Source organism: Carcharodon carcharias, chromosome 9 (assembly GCF_017639515.1).
Source record: "Carcharodon carcharias isolate sCarCar2 chromosome 9, sCarCar2.pri, whole genome shotgun sequence".
Lineage (NCBI taxonomy): Eukaryota > Metazoa > Chordata > Chondrichthyes > Lamniformes > Lamnidae > Carcharodon > Carcharodon carcharias.
The window spans coordinates 10,919,444-10,938,075 of record NC_054475.1 but is presented as its reverse complement, the minus strand read 5'-3'; the positions used below and the strand labels follow the sequence as shown (position 1 = coordinate 10,938,075).

Here is an 18,632-nt window from a genome sequence, read left to right as displayed (position 1 = left end):
AAGAAATGTCTTGCTTTTAAACATCAGAAAACAGGCATACAACTTTTCCAAAATTTATTTGTTTGATTTGGGGTAAAGTTCCACTCAATGGGATCGTTCTGCTTTAAGGGAAAGGGGGAAGAGCGACAATCTGGTCTAAGTGGCTCCTTTGCCGGAAGTGAAATCTGGACCCCAAAGCTGTCGACTCCAGGAATCTGACAGTCGGGGAGCGGATTATCACAGAAAGGAAGCTCACCACATCTTCTCGTGCAGAATCGAGGTACAGAAGGCCCCCATGGCCCTTTCCTTTTAGATTGTTCTTTCTCACTTGATGTGCAAGTTCAGGGCCTCGATGCCTAGGGTGTCTCAGCTTTGGCAGGGGGAAGACAGTGATATTGTTGTAATGTCACTGGACTAGTAAATCTAGAAGCCCAGGATAATCCCTTGGGGGCCACAGGTTCAGATCGCAACAATTAACTCGTGGATTGAAAGTCACGGTGCTATGAAACTTTTATAAGTTGTCACAAAAACTCATCTAGCTCACTTTTTTGGGAAGGAAATCTGCCATCCTTACCTGCTCTGGTCTGCGTATGACTCCAGACCAACAACAATCTGGTTGACTGTTAACTGCCCTCTGACATGGCCTAGCAAACCACTCAGTTCAAGGGCAGTTAGTACAACAAATGCTGCCCTTGCTAGCAACACCCACATCCCATTGAAATAATTTTAAAATGTGCTGTCTGGTCCTGACCCATCCCATCATGTGTACATTTTACAGCCCTCAGAGGCAGTAAGCCTATCACATTTTATTCTCATTGCAGCAACCTGGCAGTCAGCGCCACGAACTGGGGATTGTGCTGGTCAGTGCCTTTTTTTCAGTCCATAAAGGTGGAGTAGGGAAGTGTTCTTGTTTCTCTGCCTTATCACATTCCCTTTGCTACAGGATGGCGCTCTGAGGCTGGCTACAGAGCGGAGCGGCTGCATGAGAGAGTTTAAACCAGGGAGTCTCTTCCTTATTACTGCAGGTGCACTGGCTTAGTGTCAATGCACTCCATTGCAAGAAACAAACTCTCATTTCACAACACCCCACTGCAAAGGACTTTTAAGTGTAGTCACTGTTGTAATATTGGAAATGCAGGTCCCAATTTGCACACCGAGATAGTGCCCTGATAATGTTGTAGGTTGAGAGATAAATATTGGCTAGGACATCGAGGAGAAGCCACCCCACCCCCCCCCCCCCCCCCCGGCCATAACCTCTTCCAGCCCTGCAACCCTCCGAGATCCCTGAGCTTCTCCAATTCTGGCCTCTTGTGATTCCTTGATTTTTTTTTTTCTTGTGCTCCACCCAATGGATGTCAAGCTTTGAAATTCTCTCCCTCAACCTCTCTGCCTCAACCTCTTTCCTCCTTTTCAGATGCTCCTTAAAACCTACCTGTTTGACCAAGTTTTTGGTCAGCAGCCCTAATAATTCCTTATGTGGTTCAGTACTTTATTTCGTAATGCTCCTGTGAAGTGCCTTGGGACGTTGTCTGAGGTTCCATCGTTCTGATGAGATGTTAAATGGAGCTTCGGTTCCAATAGATATTCAAGATCCTATTTGAAGAGAAGTGCGTTCACCCATTGCCCTGGGCCAGCATTCATCCATCAATCAACATCATTTAATCTTATACTAATGCGGAATGACTGCTTTGTTTGCCTTATAACGCATTAAAAGTAATTATTAAATTTATTGTCAAACTAATTCAAGTGGGGTTACATAAAGGCAAATTATGTAACCAAAAAAATGTGGGATCACAACTTGTATTTATATCGCACCTTTAACATTGTAAAATGCCCCAAGTTGCTTTATAAACAGAATTTGATACAGAGCCACAAAAGGAAAGATGAGGACAGTTGATCTCCAGCATGGTCGGAAGGAGAGAGAGAGGCAGAGAGGTTTAGGGAGTGGATTCCAGAGCTGAAGGCACGGCCTCCAATTGTGGAGCAAAGAAAATCGAAGACTTGTAAGAAGCCAGAATTGGAGGAATGCAGAGACCTTGGAGGGTTGTAGGGCTGGGGAGGTTTAAAGATGGAGAGTGGCAAGACCATGGAGGGATTTGAAAGAAAGGATGAGAATTTTAAGAGCAAAGCATGATCACATTGTCAAATTCCACCATGGCAATTTGAGAATTTGAATTCAGTTAAAAAGAAACAAGACAGGTATTAGTTTAAAAAAACAATTACCTTGAAGAACCCAACTGGTTCACTAATGTCCTTCAGGAAAGGAAACCTGTCGCCCTTACTTGGTCTGGCTGACATGTGGGTACAACTTGTGTACAGAACTGTAGGAACTTCCTCATGGTGCATTCGCACTTACTCAGAACATGCTGCCACGAGTTCAGTTGAATAGCACGGGTGCATTTTAGGGGAAGCTGGATAAACAACGTGAGGGAGAAAGGAATAGAAGGATATATTTATGGGGAGAGTTGAAGAAGGGTGGGAGGGGTCTTGTTTGGAGCAAAAACACACAGACATAGACCAGCTGGGTAGAATGGCTTGTTTCTGTGCTGTAAATACTTTGCAATACTGCATAACCATTTGCAGGGAGCCTCAGTTGGCTAGATGTCTAGTGTGTGGTTTAGATTAATGCCAACAGCGCAGGTTTGATTCCCATTCCAGCTGAGGTAGATTTGAGATCTGCTTCCTCACCCTGCTGCTGAGAGTGGAAGGAACCACCACTGACAAAAACTGCCAAGGAAAATGGCTCAGGATGAAGCATTAGTAGACAGTGAGCTTTTGGACACAGCATACATGAATAATTGAATGAGCGAGCGCCAACACTATGTGTTGTGCTCATCTCTTGTGTGCTGTACATATTACACAGCATGGAGGGGGTTCAAAAGATCACATCAAAGAAATAATGATTCAAGTTCGAGCGCCCCAATTTCCCCTCAGCTTGAACTGGTTGGAAAGAATCCTGAGGAACCAGAAGATCAATATTTTGTTCCCATTGTTAATCTAAACTTGGCAAACAAAGTAAATCAAAATGGAGAGGTTTGACAGGTGCTGCACCCTGCCCTTCAGACAAGTTTTGTTAGATGCCTTGAAAGCAAATGGATCCTCAACTGTTGCCCGTGGTGATAGTGTCGTATGTTCACGGCCCTAGCTCACTTTACTTTTACTTGAAATTAAATGTTGTGCAATTATTGTCTTTGCTTCCAGTTTTATCCCTCCCCTTCAACCCTCTCTTGAAGGTGGGGATACATGTTGTGGTATATGGTTCCATGGGTGCTAACTAACCCCATGCAAGTGTTGATTGTCCATAAAGAGAGCAGCATCTCAACTGGATAGCGATCAGGAGTGGATGTTGCCCCACTGCACCAGTCCCCTGTCACTAGATGATTTGCTGCTGTCTCTTTCTTGCCTGAGCGTACTACAATTTTCTTTAAAGCGCTCCAGATGTGTCAGTCGTGTGGTTTACAACCCTATCACTTTGTAATCAGGAGGAACTTTGAACTGCAGCTCAAGGCAAGCCTTGACTGATTTATTCCACAACTTGTTGGGTCTTGTAATCTGTTTCTACTTGGTGGTACGCTTGGCATTCTGAATGAGATTGGTAATTCACTGTCAAGGGGGTGGAATATAGGAACGTTAGAAGCAGGGGGAGACCTTCAGCCTGTCCTGCCATTCAGTCAAATTATGGCTGTTCTGTATCTTAACTCCAGTTACTCAACTTCGTTCCTTGTGTCAAGAAAAAAAGAAATTGCAGTATTTTTCTTCTGGTAATGACCCTGGAAAGTTTTCTTATGAACTGGAAGTCAGGCTGTAATTGGATTAAGAGCTAGAGTGACGGCAAGGGTCTAAAGTCAACTGTAAGACGTGGCTTTGATTTGTTAATTAACCAAGAGGAACTTCAATCAGAGTTTTACATGAAGCAATAACAGGAGTGTTTGAATTGGGGTTGTTATAGTTTAAAGGGGGATGGATAAATGCAGGTTGTAAAAGGTGTAAGTAAGGTGAAGATAGGGTAAGTTTGTTGTTACAAGTCTAAGACCTAAAGTAAAGAATAGTCTACTCACTTTTGGGAAGAAGGCATTTCTGAAGAGACTGGTTGAGATAATAGAAGGATCAAAGGGAAGGAATGTATTTAAGGAAATACTGAAGCCTATGTGAGGGGACAGCTGCATAGATCTCCTGAAGACAGCAGGGTAGCTGGTCAGAACTCAAAGAAGACAGTGTGACAAGACCAGACCTGAAGACCCAGTTGCTGTCAGCCTCAGAGGACACCCAAAGGAAAAAGCACTGTGTGGTAAAATTAATGGACTTTTATAGAATTTAAAATCTATAAGGATAGTTGCTGAATAGAAGAAGGAAAGGTTAGCTCTGGGGGTAGTTAAGATTTGTTTTAAAGTACTGTTAACTGTGTGAAGCCATTCTTGTGTTTAAATGTAATTATGCTTTTTTTCTTTTTTTAGAATAAATGTTTAAATTTACAATAAAATTATCACAAGGTAGTCAGGGACATCATTTCCTGATTTCAAAACCACTCCTCATACTATTCAAATTGTAAAAACCGTTTTGGCAGCTGTTTCAAGCTTCCCTCTGGGATTTGAGCAGCTCAGCATTAACCATCTGCTGTGCCATAATTCCTGACATACTTACATAATAAAAACCTATAATTCTCAGTCTTGAAAGCTTCATTTTTCCCCCAGCATCCACAGCCCCTTTGGGGGAAAGAGTTCCGGACTTTCATTTCCCTTTGGAAAAGAAGTGCGTCCCAATTTCCCTCCTGAATGGCCTGGTTTCAATTTTACAGCTGTATCCCCTTTTTCTTGATTTCCCCAGAGGTAATAGTTTTTTCCAATCTGCTCTATCAAGTCATTTTAACATTTTAAACACCACTTTCAGATCACACCTCAATCTCCCTACATGCAGGAGGGACCCCTGCCCAGCCACAAGCCGTAAATTTCTGCAGCGGTTCTTTCACTAGTCCAACTTAGGCTTGATTGGAAAGCTGCAGAAATTTCAGAATAATGGCATAAATTTACCCGCTTCTCCCCCATGTGGAGAGCTGCTGACTCTATTGTTATATATATAATAAGCTCCTAATTCCAGGCCTCAAGATCCCTCCATTGCTTTGTAACAGGAGAGTGGTCTCTGGCTGATTTACCCTTTAAAGACAAAATACGAATCACTTTCCAAGAGAATGTAAAAGCTGAGTGACGATGGTGACTCTAAATAAAACCCTACAAGGCCCCAGTCAGAGGATCGATGTTTCTTTCTTATTCATTCATGGGATGGGTGTCGCTGGCTGGGCCAGCATTCATTGACCATCTCTAATTGCCCTCGAGGAGGTGGTGGTGAGCTGTCTTCATGAACTGCCGCAGCCCATCTCCCGTAGGTATACCCGCAGTGCTGTTAGGAAGGGAGTTCCAAGATGTGCAGTATTGGAAGAATTTTAGGAAGGACATGGAGAATTTAGTAAGAGCACAGAAGACATTTACTTGGTTGTTGCCTGGCACAAAATAATTAAAGGTTTAGGTCATTTTTCCTGACAGCAGGACAGATAAGAGTACTGCACAGATAATACGGCAGCATACTAGTTATGTTACTGAACTAAGGGCAAGACATGAGTTCAATCCCAGCATGGCAGCTGGGTAAATTTAAATTCAATTAATTAAATCTTTTAAAAAAAATTCTGGAATTTGTAGTTAGTTTCATTAATGGCAACTATGAAATTACTGGGTTGTCGTAAAATTCCACCAGCGTTCAATGTTTTAATTCTTTTGTGGAATCTGGACATCGCTGGCTAGGCCACCATTTTTAGTGCCTGTGCCTAATTTCCCTTGAGATGGTGGTGGTGGTGAGCCGCCGCCTTGAACCGTTGCAGTCCATGTGGTGTAGGTACACCCACAGTGCTGCTAGGGAGGGAGTTCCAGGATTTTGACTCAGTGACAGTGAAGGAATACTGTCCTTCACTGGTCTGGTCTCTATGTGACTCCAGACCCATAGCGATGTGGTTCAATCAAGCCACTTGGTGGTATTCAAGAAAGCAGCTCACTACCACCTTTCTCAAGGGTAATTAGGGATGAGCAATGAATGAATACTGGCCTTGCCAATGATGCCCACGTCTTGTGAATAAATAGAAAAAAAAAAGATTATGGGATGATAAAATGGATGTGCTTGAAATCACGAAAGGGAAAGGGCAGGGGAAATAGAAACTGACTGTTTCCAACTGCTGAAGGGTCGCACAGATACAGAATTAAATGTCAGAAATTTAGGACAGAGGTGAGGACAAACAGAGAGTTGTGAGGTTGCGGAATTCACTTCCAGGGTTAGCGTTTGAAGCAGAAACTACGCCAGCGTTCAAGAAATGATTGGAGTGCAGGATGAAGAAAAACAGATAAAGGAATGTTGTAGTATAAGGGTGTTTGGCCAGAACAAAGGTTACTGTGGGACTGGTGAAAAAGTACCATCCACTTAGTGATGCAGAGAGTCAAGGTATTATTCCCTTTACTGTTGGATCTTGCGAATCTGTCCATATGAGTGAAAGACACAGCTTCGATAGCATGTCTCTTTCCAGCGAAAGTGAAGAAAGAATTGCATTTTCAATAGCACCCTCCACAAACTCAGGATATCCCAAAGCACTTTTCAACTTGAAAGGGTTAAGCAATTTCAGTTCGAAGTGTCTTTTGGTAAAAATAAAATATAAGCAGAAAAGCAGAACTGGAGAGTGGCAGGTGTACTTTAGACGGGATAAGGAATGAAACAAACAAGCTAATGGAACGAAGGACAAGGCCACGGAGTGGGTGTTGAAATCAAGCAGGCCCACACTCCACAATCAGCAAGATATGGTGGTCTTGCATGGATGAGGATAATGCTTGATGTATGTACACACTGGAAACAAGTAACTGAGACCGGAGAAGCATGTGGTTGTAAGTTGACAAGATTAGAATATGTGTACGTGACTCAAGGTGTATGTAAGGAGTAACTTTTAACGTGTAATTTTTAAGAGTACAGTCTTGGACTGCCCAAGGCTGTGTCTCCCTGCGTACACTTGAATAATAAATGATAGAAACCCGTACCTGAGTCCCCTGGTGAAGTGAACAACAACAATTGGTGCTGCGAGCAAGGTACTCGGAACGGCACTGCAAACGGGTGAGCATGTTCATTTACCATCCCTAGTTAGAGCAGTAAACCGACCCGAGTAAAGGTCCGGCCGAGTATCCAAAGAATCTAAAGGAGAACTCAGGACAGGAGGTGCCCGGAAGAGGAGGCGGAACTGCGCGACGGTTTAAAAGCCCAACCTGTGCAGGTGGGTCGGATCGTTCGGAAGGACTCAGCTGAAGCCATGCAGGGTGAAAAAGACCACGCAGGGAGGGCGGAAAACAAAATCTTTTTGGGAGAGAAGGCACCATGGACTTCAACCAGGGACCAGAAGGCTCCATTACGAGGTTCATAGCAGAATACAATTAAAAAAACTTATTAAGAAAATGCGGTAGGACGGGTGGGACCCAAAAAGTCCTCTGCTGAATTTTTGGTAAATAACTAAGTCACAAGAGCTGTTTGTAAAAAGAGAGGGGGGGATACCCGGTTAATGAGTAGTGACAGGCAGGAGCAGAGGAAATATGAGCTTCAGTCAGTTTGATTGTACCTGTAGGTAGAGCCTCGAAGATCCCTTTATTCCTCCCACTGTTACTTGAAGTTTTGCTTAGAGTATGAAAATTTTAACTTGTTAAGATATATGTTATAAGAATGGAAATACATACCTTTATATATATATGTGTGTTTGTGTGCAATAAAGTGTTTGAATGCAAGGAAGAATTTGTATGTGAGCTTTAATGTGTTTTCTTCCCTAAATTGTCATTTGTGTGTGGAGTTCAGCACTTTAGAGTCAAAAACCTCATATTAGATTAAAGGAAAGGTATACTCAAGCATTTAAATGCTTTGAGTATAAGGTTCGAGTTGAGGTTTATGGCAAAAATCGCAATTCGAAGGTGTAAAGATAAAACAGGGTTTTCCTTTCTTTGAGATGAACCAGCCTTTGCACCACCCCCTTGCAGATTAGCAGGGAGTAACTCTTTCCACCAACTTACAAGCTGATTGGCATTGATTAATTAATTTTAGTTCATATGAGTTGGTATTCTAAAAATTCTGAGGAAAACATTACCTGAAATCCAACAGGATTCTAGGAAAACCAAAAGACACAAACAAACAGTCTAGGTGGTTTTTATGGATAAAAAGGGATTTCTTTCGAAGAAGATATGAATTCAATAGGAAAGGAAATCTGCAGCCCAAGAGCACCATTATTTGAATTTGGGACAATCTTGAGATGTGAAAAGTGCAGTGTAATTTAGCAGGTTACTTTTGAATAACTGGGATGCTATCCAAGATAAAGAATATGTGTTGATAAACATGTGGGACTTTAATCTGGATACAAATTTGTACACATGAGAAAGAATAGTTTTAATTTTGAAAGTGTAAATTACAGTTCTTACAAAGTTTTAAAATTTGAGGTTTGTTTCCCAATAAAGTTATCAAAAGGAAATTTTTATTTTGAAAGTTTTGACAACAATTGACGCTAATTCAAATGCTACAAACTTTTTGTATTTGTAAGTCTGCTCCCAAAATATAAAGTTAAGCTCAAGACCTTGACAAAGTTTGGCAGAAATCCAATTTTTGGCAGTGTTAATGAATCTGGGATAATTTAAAAATGGGGGAAAAAAGGTCAGACACAATCTAGTGGGTTACTTTTGAGAAAATAAAATGTTGTTTGAGGAGAAGATAAGGAAGCAAAACATGTTAATACCTGAAATCAAATAGATATGCTTGATTTCTGTTTTAAAAATGTTATGAGAATACTCTTTTGGACTGTAAAGTCTCTGCAGACAACCGGAATGAGATAAGATGGTAGCTATTGATTGTGTAAAATGGTATGAGAAAATGATTAAGGATAGGAGATAGAGTTAGGGAAAGCGGATAATCTGGCCGTCACCTGAGACATTGGGGAGATAAGCAAAGATCTAGAGACAGAGATCCCTGTTGACATGGAATGGTTAATATGGCCTAAACAGTAAGGAAATATTTTAAACGATCAAGGCAATAGAGAAACTGACTTTAAGAAAATCTTAGAATGATCATGGTCAGAAAGAGTAAAAAAACTTAAAAGCAAAAGTATAAGGAATTTGCAGTTGAGGCAATTGAAGGGTAAAGGAGAAATAATACTTAACAATTTACCACAAAATGGATACAGATAAAGGGAAAGCTGGAAAAAGCTAATTAGATGCATTACTGACTACACTGATGTGCGTGCGAGCTACAAAAAGTAAGACCACAGGATTAACACCATGATGACAGGCAGAGTTAAATAGCTTCCAGAGAGAACCACCACTGGAACTGAAGATACTGAGCTGTTGAAAGATGGGATAAAAAGGTGCATTATAGAGTTGTGTAGACAGCTTAAGGAATTGAGGTCCAAGGTGAGACAGCAGCGGGAGATAGTGGGCCAGGAAAGAAGTGAAGGGGGGGCTGGCTCCCCAGGACACAGCAGAGGTGAGGGATAAGTTAATGGTGAAGGTAACACCTGAGAAACCAAGTTTTGCACCCAAGTGGATCGGACTTTATGAGATAATGATTAGCGATACTTGTGCCTGTGTGGATATGAAATGGAAGGGGCACTGGAAGCACTGGTTGCAATTGAAGCATGTTACTAACTGATCTTATTTTACAGAACTAATTGCGACCAACCAGCGATGACTGGGAGGTCTTGTGCTTACATCCACAGGAAAGACGCTACAACAACATCACTAACTGATTTAACAAATGGAGGAAAAACACCACGGCTGCAATTAACTGATTCCCCTTGTCCAGCATTGAGCCCTGGACCAGAGAATGGACTAGTGTTGATAAAAGCAGACAAAACTCTGCTTGATAATGTACGCCATGAACTGGTATCCATCGTCCTAAACACCTCCGATATTGACCTGCCTGAGTGATGCTCGGGTCAGACCTGAGGACTGTGTGCAGCTCTGGTAAAACATGTGACAACACAGGCGGCTTGGTCTAATGGTGGAGGGCGGCCCGTGGCTGCACCCCTTGTACGGGGAAAAGGTCGGTTAAAATGTAGTCTGGTTAATGACCTCGCCACAGCATTTAACACCGGGACCTCAATAGTAAATTCAATTGATTTGGCAACAATGGAGCAAAAGGTCCGGATCTTAAGTTCTCAACTTAAGAAAATTCTGGAGAAGGGACAAAGGATCCAGGACAGGCAACTCAGTTCGGACCAAGACCTGACACAGATAATTCATAGCTTGGTCACTGTACTAGAGAGCCATGCGGGACCATTAACAAATCGAATAACATAGAGAGAAACCTCTCAGATGAAGCGGTCAGGAATGACGTCTGTAGCACCTATGGATCATGGATGCATGAGCAGACATGGGAAAATTTGAGATAATAAATGCACACTTGTTTAACCAGTCACGACATAAGAATCATGATTTGACCATTTGCCACCTTAAGGGTCCAACACATGTATATAGAACTGATACTATAAGTGCGTTGTGCAATCCTGGTTAGACCAGAATCAACACCCACTAAGACATTATATAGAGTAGAGAATATTGGGATAATTGGGGGGGGGAATTATTATGTAAGGTATCATAATATACCGCCATAAGCAGTAGAGATAGAGGGTAATATAGTAAGCACTACTTTAAAGAGATGCAGTGTAGTGGCCTCTTCGGTAGTGCGTCCACATCCCATATATGAGACAGAACAAGAGGTGTGGGTTTAATGCAACAGCCATTTGTACAATGGAAGCTACATGGGTTATTTGGAACCAACTCACGTTGCATGTCTAGGTACAGGGAGATACTGCGTTACCATGAACAAGAGTACCAATATGGGAACAATCGACCCTGTCCTACAACCAGCCCTGTGGTGTGTCTATACCCACAGGAACCAGCTAGGGTGGGAAAAGTAGAACTTGTGGAAATCTACAAAAGAGACACAATTAATGTGCAGGCAGAGGAAGGCATGAAAGAAAACTTGACACAGTATTTGAGCCAGTTCCCTATATAATCCCACTGTTACCTGAACACCTTACAGATATCCCCAATAAGACCCTACGGGTGCATAGAATATATTATGTGCTGCAGCAACAGGTTAAAAAAATGACAATGTGGAACAAAAGTTATTCCTACTTGGGGGGGAAACCTTTGGAATGAGGATCGAATGTACAGATAACCCATGGCTTAGGAACATCTCTCATGTTTTGGTTATCACCCAGTTGGTATTGGTTCTAAACTTAACACACCTGGTTCACCACACCCGAAGGACACAGAGGAAAGGGCAAAGGGTATGGGATTTTAGGAATGCAGGGGCTAAACAAGAGAGGCAAGTGCCTGTATTGCAGGGCCGACCTGTACAGATGGTATAACCCAATACCCTTATAACCCTAAGCTTGGTACCTGGCCAGTATCAATGGGCGGCGGAGCATAAGGAAAGGGGCAATACCACTGAGTTGGCTACCTTGGGCTAGGCCAAGGGACAAAAGGGGGGACTGAAAGGGTTAAGCAATTTTAGTTAGAAGTGTGTTAGTAAAAATAAAATGCAAGCAGAAAAGCAGAACTGGAAAGATGCACTTTAGACAAGATAAGGAATGAGACAAGCTAGTAGAACAATGGACAAGGCTAGGGAATGGGTATTGAAATCAAGGAGGCCCACACTCCTGCACAATCAGCAAGATATGGTGGCCTTGCGTGGATGAGAACAATGCTTGATGCATGTACACATGGGAAACAAGTAACTGAGACTGGAGAAGCATGTGATTGTAAGTTGACAAGATTAGAATACGTGTACATGACTCAAGGTGTATGTCAGGAGGGAACACATGTAACTTTTTAGAATTCGGTCTTGGATTGCCCAAGGCTCTGCCTTCCTGTGTACACTTGAATAATAAATGATCGAAACCTGTATCTGAGTCTCCTGGTGGTTTGTCGAGGTGAACTACAACATAACCAATGAAGTACTTTTTGAAGTGTAGTTACTGTTGTAATGTAGGAAACACAGTGTGCCATTTGCACAGAGCAAACTACCACAAACAGCAGTGCGATAGCAACCAGACAATCTCTTTCACTCAGATAGCTTCCATGGATAGAAACCCTGACCCTATCTGTCTGTCATGGGATGTTTTGAATCTGCAAGACTGTCACTTTTGGGTTTGCTGTTCAATGTGGGTTGACTGTGTTACCCTGACGGCAGTGTCATGGAAGGCAGAGGAATGTTGCAACACATGCCACAAACCAACCATATTTGCTGCTTGAAGGAATAATTTTGGCCAGGACACCAGAAGGTTCTCCTTCATATAGTGCTATGGGATTTTTTTTTAACATCCATCTTACAGGCCAGATGGATTCAGTACTGCACTGGAGTATCAGCCTAAATTTTGTGCTCAGGTCTCTTGAATGGGGTTGAACCCACAACCTTCTGGCTCACAGGTGAGAGGCTTCCCCACTCTGATGTCATCAGTGTCCTGGCAGCAATAGTCCTGTGGTACAATCCCATTATCCTGTGTGGCGTTACATCAATATGGGACCCCCTCTCACTAAAGTAACTCTTTCCTGGAGAAATGAAGCACTATTCTCAGACTTCCAGCACCTTAACCCTCTTCACGCCTCATAGCCAGAAGTGGTTAAAGCTGGATAAGGTTAATTTTCTATGATTATTTATATCAACCAGGTGAACCTTTATTACAACATTGATGAAACATTCAAAATGGAAGCTCCTTAGAAAAGCAACTTTAATGAAAACCATCAGTCAGGTCCTTAATACTGAAAGGTTGTGAGACAGCGTAGGTAGCATAGTGGATATTAGTCTGTAGTCAGAGGTTCACAGTATTTAAAAAATAAAGGTGTTTGACGTTTATGGTGCGAGCTTCAAAATGCAGCTCCAATGGATTCTGCATTTTTTAATAAACCAAAGTCTATTCTGACAGGAACAGAATTACCTGGAAAAACTCAGCAGGTCTGGCAGCATCGGCGGAGAAGAAAAGAGTTGACGTTTCGAGTCCTCATGACCCTTCGACAGAACCAAGTTTTGGATTTCCAGCATCCGCAGTCTTTTTGTTTTTTGTTTTTATCTCTATTCTGACAGGATCAGATGAGGAAGACCTAGCACTAACAGAGGCGTTGAGGCATGAGTTTTTTCACCACTAGCCATAACCCTAAGATGTCACAAACAGAAACATGGTCAAAAATAGCCATGCCAAATATGTTCAGTGGCTCACGGTGTTGCGCAATCATACAGTTCAAAAGGAAGCCATTCAACCCATGGGCCAGCCCATTAAAAGTGCAATCCAAATTGTCCCCACTCTCCTACTCTTTTCCCATTGCTCTGAAAATATTTCTGTTTCACACTGAGAGCCACAGAGGACTTGAGCCGAGGCTGTTCTGTTAAACGTCAGCGTGTGTGGAACAGGACATTCCAAAATGTGGGCAAAACCCTTCACTTAGCTACCTTGAGTAGACACCCTGATCCCATCTCTTCAATATTGGCGGTCTGGAGCCTGTGAGACTTTCACTGTGACTTGCTTCCTTCGGGAGTCAATGTGGGTTGACTGTAATACCCAGAGGACAACGTCAAGGACTGCTGAGGAACGTTGTGACATGCATCACAAACCAAACTGGACACATGTGCATTGTTTGCCGGAAGCAACGATTTGACAGTCACATAGTTTTCTGAGAGGTGCTTTGACCGTTGAGACTGGCCACCAGGTGTGGTGGTTTTGAGATGTAGGTGAGAGTTGGGACCTGCTAGATTGCTCTCCTCAGTCACCAGCTTGTCCAACTTGGAGAATTTTTTTCTCAGAAGTGCAGGTGAGGAGCGTGATATATGACCGTCACCTTCTCTGCAATGCCAGTCCTCAAACCAAGTAGGGGAGAGCTGCTGATAGGCGGCAAATGCCTCGATCCTGTCACGCAGCTTCTGCCAAGCTTTGCTTTCTGTGCAGTCGGTCCCTGTGAGGTAAGTGAGCCTGCGCTGGAATTTTTGCAAGTCATCCATCAGTTTGTAAGTGTGCTTCTTCCTGAAGATCTCGGGCACCTTGACACCGGCGCTGATCCTCTCAAAGTAAACAATAGAGAACTTATCGGTCAAGGATTTTGGGTGTTGGTCTGCCACACTGACTAATGCAGGGCTAAACAAGTCGCCAAATTCGAACTCGACAAAATAAGGCTTGTCCTCCTCAGGGACGGACTTTGTTCTCCATTTCACTTCGGCTCCCTTCGACCAAACGACGGCGACTTGATCCGCGGCTGTGAGCTTCTCGGACAGCCAAATCATAGCGCCCTTCTCGGCGATCTGCCTCTTCTCCCACAGCTCCAGGGTCACCTCACATTTGCAGTCCTGTTGGAGATAGCAGGCCAAGGCTTCAACCACCTCCTGGAAGTACCTGTGATCCCAGGAACAAAGCAGCAGCAGCTTGACTGTGGACGAAAGAAAGACCAACTTATATTGTTGCACAGGTTGTAGTGGTCATGTCACTGGCATCGGTAATCCAGAGACCTGGATTAATAAAGCAGGGAGTGGGAGATCTAATCCCACCATGGCAGTTTGAGAGTTAGAATTTAATATTAAACATTTGGAAATAAAAGACCTGACATCAGTAAAAGTGATCGTGCAACTGGATTGTTGTAAAAACCTAACTGCTCCAGCAATGTGCCTTTAGGGGAGGAAATGTTCAGTCCTTACCAGGTCTGGACCGATATGTGACTCTGGTCCCACACCAACATAGTTGACCCTTAACTGTTCTCTAAAGCCACTCAGTGATATCAAAACCGCCACAAATAACATAACAGTTCAGTAAGAGGGCCCATCACCACCTTCTCTGGATAAATTAGAATGGGCAATAATTGCCTTGCTGCATCCGAGAATGAATTTAAAAAATCTTGCTGTTTGCTTGTTAAGTGAATATGTTTAATCATTTAAAGCTAGAATGACATTTAACGTAATATGCTTATCACTTACTGAGAAATGGAGAAAGATCCTGTCGGAATAATTCTCATAGCATAAAAATCATTTACAGATAGGGCTTTCTGTTTGTGTTAATGAATGTTTACTTGGCAAGAGGCCATTGTGCACACCCTCGGAGGCATTGAGGAGCTCAAGACTCACTCATGAGAGATACAAGGCTGGAGAAATCCAAAACAAAAACAGAATTACCTGGAAAAACTCAGCAGGTCTGGCAGCATCGGCGGAGAAGAAAAGAGTTGACGTTTCGAGTCCTCATGACTCTTCAACAGAACTAGGTGAATCCAAGGAAGGGGTGAAATATAAGCTGGTTTAAGGTGTGGGGGGGCGGGGGGGTGTCGGTGGTGTTGGGGGAGAGAAGTGGAGGGGGTGGTGTGGTTGTAGGGACAAACAAGCAGTGATAGAAGCAGATCATCAAAAGATGTCACAGACAACAGAACAAAAGAACACATAGGTGTTGAAGTTGGTGATATTATCTAAGCGAATGTGCTAATTAAGAATGGATGGTAGGGCACTCAAGGTATAGCTCTAGTGGGGGTGGGGGGAGCATAAAAGATTTAAAAATATCTAAAAATAATGGAAATAGGTAGGAAAAGAAAAATCTACATAAATTATTAGAAAAAACAAAAGGAAGGGGGAAGAAACAGAAAGGGGGTGGGGATGGAGGAGGGAGCTCAAGACCTAAAGTTGTTGAATTCAATATTCAGTCCGGAAGGCTGTAAAGTGCCTAGTCGGAAGATGAGGTGTTGTTCCTCCAGTTTGCGTTGGGCTTCACTGGAACAGTGCAGCAAGCCAAGGACAGATATGGGCAAGAGAGCAGGGTGGAGTGTTAAAATGGCAAGCAACAGGGAGGTTTGGGTCATTCTTGCGGACAGACCGCAGGTGTTCTGCAAAGCGGTCGCCCAGTTTACATTTGGTCTCTCCAATGTAGAGGAGACCACATTGGGAGCAACGAATGCAGTAGACTAAGTTGGGGGAAATGCAAGTGAAATGCTGCTTCACTTGAAAGGAGTGTGTGGGCCCTTGGACGGTGAGGAGAGAGGAGGTGAAGGGGCAGGTGTTAGATCTTTTGCGTGGGCATGGGGTGGTGCCATAGGTGGGGGTTGAGGAGTAGGGGGTGATGGAGGAGTGGATCAGGGTGTCCCGGAGGGAACGATCCCTACGGAATGCCAACAGGGGGAGTGAAGGGAAGATGTGTTTGGTGGTAGCATCATGCTGGAGTTGGCGGAAATGGCAGAGGATGATCCTTTGAATGTGGAAGCTGGTGGGGTGATAAGTGAGGACAAGGGGGACCCTTTCATGTTTCTGGGAGGGAGGCGAAGGCGTGAGGGCGGATGTGCGGGAGATGGGCCGGACACGGTTGAGGGCCCTGTCAACGACCGTGGGTAGAAAACCTCAGTTAAGGAAGAAGGAGGACATGTCAGAGGAACTGTTTTTGAATGTAGCATCATCGGAAGAGATGCGACGGAGGCGAAGGAACTGAGAGAATGGGATGGAGTCCTTACAGGAAGTGGGGTGTGAGGATCTGTGGTCAAGGTAGCTGTGGGAGTCAGTAGGCTTGTAATGGATATTGGTGGAAAGTCTATCACCAGAGATTGAGACAGCGAGGTCAAGGAAGGGAAGGTAAGTGTCAGAGATGGAGCACGTGAAAATGATGGAGGGGTGTAGATTGGAAGCAAAATTAATAAATTTTTCCAAGTCCTGACGAGAGCATGAAGCAGCACCGAAGTAATCATCGATGTACCGGAGAAAGAGTTGTGGAAGGGGGCCGGAGTAGGACTGGAACAAGGAATGTTCCACATACCCCATAAAGAGACAGGCATAGCTGGGGCCCATCATGTGACATCTTTTGATGATCTGCTTCTATCACTGCTTGCTTGTCCCTACAACCACACCCCCCCTCCACTTCTCTCCCCCAACAGCACCCCTCCCCCCACCCCTCCACCACACCTTAAACCAGCTTATATTTCACCCCTTCCTTGGATTCACCTAGTTCTGTTGAAGGGTCATGAGGACTCGAAACGTCAACTCTTTTCTTCTCCGCTGATGCTGCCAGACCTGCTGAGTTTTTCCAGGTAATTCTGTTTTTGTTTTGGATTTCCAGCATCCGCAGTTTTTTTGTTTTTATCTCTGGGAGAAATCTGAAGTGGTTCTGGGAGTAAGGGGAAGGGGGGTAAGAACAGAATGCAAGAAATGGGACGTGTGTGGCTGAGAGTACTGTCAACCGTGGTAAAGGGAAACCCCCGCTGAGGGAAACGGAAGACCCATCAGGAGCCCTGGTGCGGAAGTTAACATTGACAGAACAGGTGCGACAGAGACCTAGTACCCACACTCTACCCTCACCTCCCTTCCAGACCTGTCCTCATCTCCCCCTCCACCAACATCATCTGTCATTTCCCCCCCACCTCCAGCACAATATCACTACTGAAGAAAAGTCTTTTTGAAATTTTCGAGATTGAGATTGATAGATTTTGGTTAGAAAAGGGTACCAATGGATAAGGATTCAAGGTGGGTAAATGGAGATGGGGTGCAGATTAACCACGATCAAATTGAATCAAGGAGCAGGCCCGAGGAGCTGAATAGCCTTCCGTTCCACCGTTCGAGGGGGATAGTGTTGTTGGAAAAGATATCGGGAAGATCGCTGAAGTCATGTACTGTGCTGTGTGTGTGTGTGTTATTACCTGGAGCCATTAGCATTTTCAGCTGCTCATTTTCTCTCCGGAGTTTCCGACAAAGCCGAGATTTCTTCCTATCTGTTGGTTAGAAAAGGAGACCCAGTGCATGAGGTCAGTGTGTCACCAGAAAGGAGAGGTAGGTAAATCCAGGCTGCAATAGTGGGATGCCAATAATTCATTTCCCTTTCCCGTGTGGCACCCAGCAGTGCTTCATACGTTCTGGGCTCTGCTCATTGCCTGGGGTTACGGGCATCGATAGAATTTGGATTTAGTGTTGTCGTTCCACGTTCTTGTCACCAGCAAGAAAAAAGCCAAGGAAAGTTATTTTGGTGCTGGGACTATTCCAACAAGAATATTATAATATAACGTGAACATTACCTATATGCCCAGTACACACCTCTAAGTCTGAAATGGCCTAGCAAGCAATTCAGTCCATGGACAATTAGGGATGCACAACAAATACTGGCCTTGCCGGCAATGCCCACATCCCAGAAAGTATAAAGGGGGAGAAAAAGAGCAAAATACAGCTGTTTCTGGAAGTCTGAAATAAAAACAGAAAAGGCTGGAAATACTCAGCAGGTCAAGCAGCATCTGTTTAGAGAGAAAGAGAGAGAGACAGACAGACAGAGTTAATGTTCACAGTCAATGACTTTTCATCATAGATGCTGCAAGACTTGCTGAGCATTTACAGCATTTTCCATTTTTAACGTCAATCTATCCATATATTTTTTAATTCATTCATGGGATGTGGGTGTCACTGGCTGGGCCAACATTTATTGCCCATCCGTAGTTGCCCTTGAGAAGGTGGTGATGAGCTGCCTTCTTGAATACACTGAGGGCAGAACTGGGACCACTGCTTATCTTGATATATATTTAAGACTTTGACTTGGGCGCAGAGAACACAATCTCAAAATTTGCAGATGACACAAAACTTGGAGGTAATGTGAACTGCGAGGAGGCTAGTGA

The 18,632-nt window shown here is 43.7% G+C and overlaps 2 protein-coding genes across 3 annotated transcripts in view; one reads left to right on the top strand and one right to left on the bottom strand.

Annotated features, from left to right (window-relative positions):
* dstyk (dual serine/threonine and tyrosine protein kinase) overlaps positions 1-11,937 on the top strand; it is a 126,669-nt gene extending 114,732 nt beyond the window's left edge. The window contains exon 13 of the mRNA XM_041194900.1: positions 9,709-11,937. Within this exon, the coding sequence (XP_041050834.1) occupies positions 9,709-9,953 (245 nt within the window). The 3' untranslated portion in view covers positions 9,954-11,937. The remainder of the gene's footprint in view (positions 1-9,708) is intronic.
* An 844-nt stretch (positions 11,938-12,781) lies between these two features.
* LOC121282298 overlaps positions 12,782-18,632 on the bottom strand; it is a 61,939-nt gene continuing 56,088 nt past the window's right edge. For both annotated transcript variants that reach the window (XM_041195952.1, XM_041195953.1), the window contains exons 14-15: positions 17,673-17,744; positions 12,782-14,447 (exon numbers count right to left, since the gene is read on the bottom strand). In XM_041195952.1, coding sequence (XP_041051886.1) covers positions 13,540-14,447; positions 17,673-17,744 — 980 coding nt within the window. In that variant the 3' untranslated portion in view covers positions 12,782-13,539. The remainder of the gene's footprint in view (positions 14,448-17,672; positions 17,745-18,632) is intronic.